At 46.1% G+C, this 5,000-nt stretch overlaps 2 protein-coding genes across 5 annotated transcripts in view; one reads left to right on the forward strand and one right to left on the reverse strand.

Annotated features, from left to right (window-relative positions):
* Positions 1-1,859, reverse strand: part of LOC131352117 (fibronectin type III and SPRY domain-containing protein 2) — a 19,932-nt gene extending 18,073 nt beyond the window's left edge. For 2 of the 4 annotated variants that reach the window (XM_058388022.1, XM_058388025.1), the window contains exon 1: positions 1,686-1,859. In XM_058388022.1, coding sequence (XP_058244005.1) covers positions 1,686-1,710 — 25 coding nt within the window. In that variant the 5' untranslated portion in view covers positions 1,711-1,859. Of the gene's footprint in view, positions 1-1,052; positions 1,130-1,392; positions 1,534-1,685 lie in introns of those variants that run through there. The other 2 variants (XM_058388024.1, XM_058388023.1) reach the window with 2 other exon arrangements.
* Positions 1,860-1,942: 83 nt separating this feature from the next.
* Positions 1,943-5,000, forward strand: part of LOC131351576 (WASP homolog-associated protein with actin, membranes and microtubules) — a 5,116-nt gene continuing 2,058 nt past the window's right edge. The window contains exons 1-2 of the mRNA XM_058386996.1: positions 1,943-2,691; positions 4,846-5,000. The exon at positions 4,846-5,000 is cut by the window's right edge and continues 19 nt beyond it. Coding sequence (XP_058242979.1) covers positions 2,092-2,691; positions 4,846-5,000 — 755 coding nt within the window. The 5' untranslated portion in view covers positions 1,943-2,091. The remainder of the gene's footprint in view (positions 2,692-4,845) is intronic.

The raw sequence follows: 5,000 nt of genomic DNA on the forward strand, positions 1-5,000 counted from the left end.
CATCAGCAGTCTCTCTTTTATCTTTCTTTCTACAGCTATAAACACTCATCCCATCAGCAGTCTCTCTTTGTTCTCTCTCTCTATCAGCTATAAAGACTCATCCCCTCAACAGTCTCTCTTTATTCTCTCTCTCTTCAACTATAAACACTCATCCCCTCAGCAGTCTCTCTTTATTCTCTCTCTCTTCAGCTATAAACACTCATCCGCTCAGCAGTCTCTCTTTATTATCTCTCTCTTCAGCTATAAACACTCGTCCCCTCAGCAGTCTCTCTTTATTCTCTCTCTCTCTTCAGCTATAAACACTCGTCCCCTCAGCAGTCTCTCTTTATTCTCTCTCTCTTCAGCTATAAACACTCATCCCCTCAGCAGTCTCTCTTTATTCTCTCTCTCTTCAGCTATAAACACTCATCCGCTCAGCAGTCTCTCTTTATTCTCTCTCTCTATCAGCTATAAACACTCATCCCATCAGCAGTCTCTCTTTTATCTTTCTTTCTACAGCTATAAACACTCATCCCATCAGCAGTCTCTCTTTGTTCTCTCTCTCTATCAGCTATAAAGACTCATCCCCTCAACAGTCTCTCTTTATTCTCTCTCTCTTCAGCTATAAACACTCATCCCCTCAGCAGTCTCTCTTTATTCTCTCTCTCTTCAGCTATAAACACTCGTCCCCTCAGCAGTCTCTCTTTATTCTCTGTATAAACCATCACCTGTCCCTGTGAATGATCTGTTGCTATGGAAACGATAAGGTATCTGTGAGAACATTAATTAGAGCTGTGCTACAGTCAGAGCTGCTGTTAGAGAGAATTAATCACCACCTGATCCACCAATCAGAATTAATCACCACCTGATCCACCAATCAGAATTAATCACCACCTGATCCACCAATCAGAGTCCAGCACTCACTCTGTTTTCGTAACTCCAGTTAAACACTTCATTGTTCAAATTGTTGAAATGATTAAATTATTTTAAAATCCATAAACAGCCTCACACCACCGACAGCACGTGCTTATATATATATATATATATATTAAAGAAACATATTTCTTTCTGACCTTCCGAACTGAAGTGTAGATTCTGCAGTCTCTCTCTCTCTCTCTCTCTCCCTCTCTCTCTCTCTCTCCCCCTCCCTCTCTCTCTCTCTCTCTCTCTCTCTCCCTCCCTCCTTCTCTCTCTCTCTCACTCTCTCTCTCCCTCCCTACTTCTCTCTCTCTCTCTCCCTCCCTCCCTCTCTCTCTCTCTCTCTCTCTCCCTCTCTCTCTCTCTCCCTCCCTCCTTCTCTCTCTCTCTCTCTCTCTCTCTCTCCCTCCCTCTCTCTCTCTCCCTCTCTCCCTCTCTCTCCCTCCCTCCTTCTCTCTCTCTCTCTCTCTCTCTCTCTCTCTCACACACACACACCTGCTTGCTCTGTGATATCCAGCTCCTATATTTAGACGCTGAAGGAATTCACTGATATCACATATCACCAGGCTATGCAGGGTTGCCAGATTGGATATCTTCACTCTTTCCTGAGCTGTTTTTAGTAATCAGCAATAACTCCTGTGCAATGCAAGAGTGCATTAACAACAATTTAAGATGTGCAATAAACAAGTGCAGTTGTTTCTTTGTGTGTTTTTGTGAAATTATTATTTCTTCTGTATTTACGCGTGTGATAGAGATTTAAATTATTTACTGTGAAATGTTTTGCTTACCTATATCTTCCTGGAAAAAAAACATTTTTATAAATGTATTTAAGTGTAAAAACAAAACCAGGATGGGAAAGTTATACAGTAATGCACTTTAAGGACATTAAAAATCATCTTAAACAGGACAGTAACAAGCGCTCGCGCAGTGACCCAGTCTGACCAGCAGATGGCCTTCTCTCCTCACACACACTTATTTTTACTTCTGTTTATCTTTCCTGTCGGTAAAGTGATGTCCTCAGTTCTGTATAATCGCGTATCTTTATCATTTCTCTCATGTGTGGCTATTACACTGTTGAATATTTCGCTACGCAAATAAAAACCGGAAGTGATTATTTCCGGAAACGTTTCATGCACGTGACTGGTGTAGTTCAGGGTTGAAGTTGAAAGGGCCGATGGTGGAAACATTGTGGCGATGATGATGAGCGCAGATGTGGAGAGGATGGACAGTCTGGACGGATGGGTCGCCATTAAAAGCGACATATTTGAGAACAGGGAGACTCACAACTTCCGGTTTCTGGTCCAGTGGAGCGAAGAGGAGTCGAAATTCGCGGTGATCTGTCACAACAGGACTCTTCAGCAGAGGAGGAAGAGGAGGATGAATATGAAGGAGGAGGAGGAGGAGGAAGAAAAGGACAGCAGCGCGGGGACAGAGTCCAGCTGGGCCGCCATGTTCTCCGCTTCAGAGCTGAAACACATCCACCAGCAGCTGACCGGCTCCGGGGACTCGCTGTCCGGCTTCCTGCCCGAGCTGACCGCCTTCACGCAGCCCGGCCTGTGGGACACTCTGCTGAGGAGAAGCTGGCAGGAGCAGGAGCGCGACGTGGAGGCGGTGTGTGTGCAGCTGGAGAGGTACTTCAGCATCGCGGTGGATGTGTGTGGAGTTAAAATCCTGCTGGACACTTTATTCCCTCACGAGGAGGAAGAGGAGGACAAATACTGCGAGAACCTGCAGGAGTTCAAGAGGAAAGCCATGGAGGAGCAGGTCAGGAGAGCCAAGGACACGGTGGACACGGTGAGACACACAGCACAGCACTCTGGGGTTAAAAGATGTCTTTCATACTGTTAGATCCTTCATCATCATCCTCATCATCATCATAACATGCCCACAGGAAAGTGAAAGTAAAGAGATGCAGGCTTTCTTCTTTATCATCTTTAGTGTGTTTACACTCATGTGTGTGTTTTTGTGTAACTCGAACACAATCCTGAACATCAGTGTCTTTTATCAGAAGAATTTCTTCTACAGAAGGTTCTTCTTCTTCTAAAAAAGTCAGATAATGGGAGCAGTGCAGCTTAAGACTCGGACCTGACCTTATCTCAGATCGTCCCGGACTGGACTCGGACCTGACCTTATCTCAGATCGTCCCGGACTGGACTCGGACCTGACCTGATCTCAGATCGTCCCGGACTGGACTCGGACCTGACCTGATCTCAGATCGTCCCGGACTGGACTCGGACCTGACCTGACCTGATCTCAGATCGTCCCGGACTGGACTCGGACCTGACCTTATCTCAGATCGTCCCGGACTGGACTCGGACCTGACCTGATCTCAGATCGTCCCGGACTGGACTCGGACCTGACCTGATCTCAGATCGTCCCGGACTGGACTCGGACCTGACCTGACCTGATCTCAGATCGTCCCGGACTGGACTCGGACCTGACCTTATCTCAGATCGTCCCGGACTGGACTCGGACCTGACCTGACCTGATCTCAGATCGTCCCGGACTGGACTCGGACCTGACCTGATCTCAGATCGTCCCGGACTGGACTCGGACCTGACCTGATCTCAGATCGTCCCGGACTGGACTCAGACCTGACCTGACCTGATCTCAGATCGTCCCGGACTGGACTCGGACCTGACCTTATCTCAGATCGTCCCGGACTGGACTCGGACCTGACCTGACCTGATCTCAGATCGTCCCGGACTGGACTCGGACCTGACCTGACCTGATCTCAGATCGTCCCGGACTGGACTCGGACCTGACCTGATCTCAGATCGTCCCGGACTGGACTCGGACCTACCCTGATCTTGGATCGTCCTGGACTTGACACTGACTTGAGGGTGTTTCCCTTCACTGCAGCCCTAGTGACATGTTTTCTTCCTGCTTGAGGCTCCGCCCACACTTCCACAGATATTTCTAAAACTTAGTTTTCACACAAAACACTTTCTGTTCACACATATGACATCAGGTCACTACTTTTCAGTATTTCAGATGTTTATTTTTCTGTACACACTACTGACCTAATCCAAATCACACTCAGTGACAAGACAAGACAAGACAAGACAGAACTTTATTAATCCTGAAGGAAATTCTTTTGCCAGAGACTGCTTCAGATAAAAATAAATGGAATGTAAATTAAAATAAATGAAATAATCTGTATATACAATTGTATTCAGAAGTACAAAAAGTGTTTAGTAATATAAACGAGATATAAAAATAGATGAAATATTTCATTTCTGCTGAGTACCGAGGGTTTAGCCATACCAGCAGTGTGTCCTGGTGTATCTGTTATAGCAATAATGAGGTAGAGAAACACTAATATAAAAAAGTATTAGCTATAAAAGCTTTCTCCATCTGAGGTCATGTCCTGGATGACCTCACTCTCATTCTCCTAGCTCTCCCTGATCCCCACCTTTACTGGATCAGAGCATCTCCAAAACTGCAGCTCTTGTGGGGTGTTCCCGGTCTGCAGTGGTCAGTATCTATCAAAAGTGGTCCAAGGAAGGAACAGTGGTGAACCGGAGACAGGGTCATGGGCGGTCAAGGCTCATTGATGGACGTAGGGAGAGAAGGCTGGACCGTGTGATCCGATCCAACAGACGAGCTACTGTTGATCAAACTGCTGAAGAAGTTAATGCTGGTTCTGATAGAAAGGGGTCAGAATACACAGTGCAGGACGGGTCAGGGCTGTTGTAGCAGAAACCAACATATTACTAGACATAATGTTCTAGCTGATCAGTGTGTATGTTTCAGTTTATGAAAATATTTGCACAATAATATCACTAACCCATCTTTCATCACACTGCAGATGTTTAAAAAAGACTGATTTTCTGTAAAATACAGATGTTTTTCTTCTCAGCTGCCATCTAGTGGTCAGTGAGAGGAACTGCACACGATGTCAAGTCCACAGGATCAGTTTAGTGTGCGCATGTGTGTGTGTGTCAGATCGTACAGAGTCACCGTGCCACAGCAGGACTTGTGCAGCTGATGAAGATCTATGAGGAGGAGGAGGAGGCGTACAGTGAACTGGTTACCATAGCAACGCAGTACTATCAGCACCAACTGCAGCCATTCAGAGACATGAGAGAGCTGTCAACTTT

Source organism: Hemibagrus wyckioides, linkage group LG04 (assembly GCF_019097595.1).
Source record: "Hemibagrus wyckioides isolate EC202008001 linkage group LG04, SWU_Hwy_1.0, whole genome shotgun sequence".
Lineage (NCBI taxonomy): Eukaryota > Metazoa > Chordata > Actinopteri > Siluriformes > Bagridae > Hemibagrus > Hemibagrus wyckioides.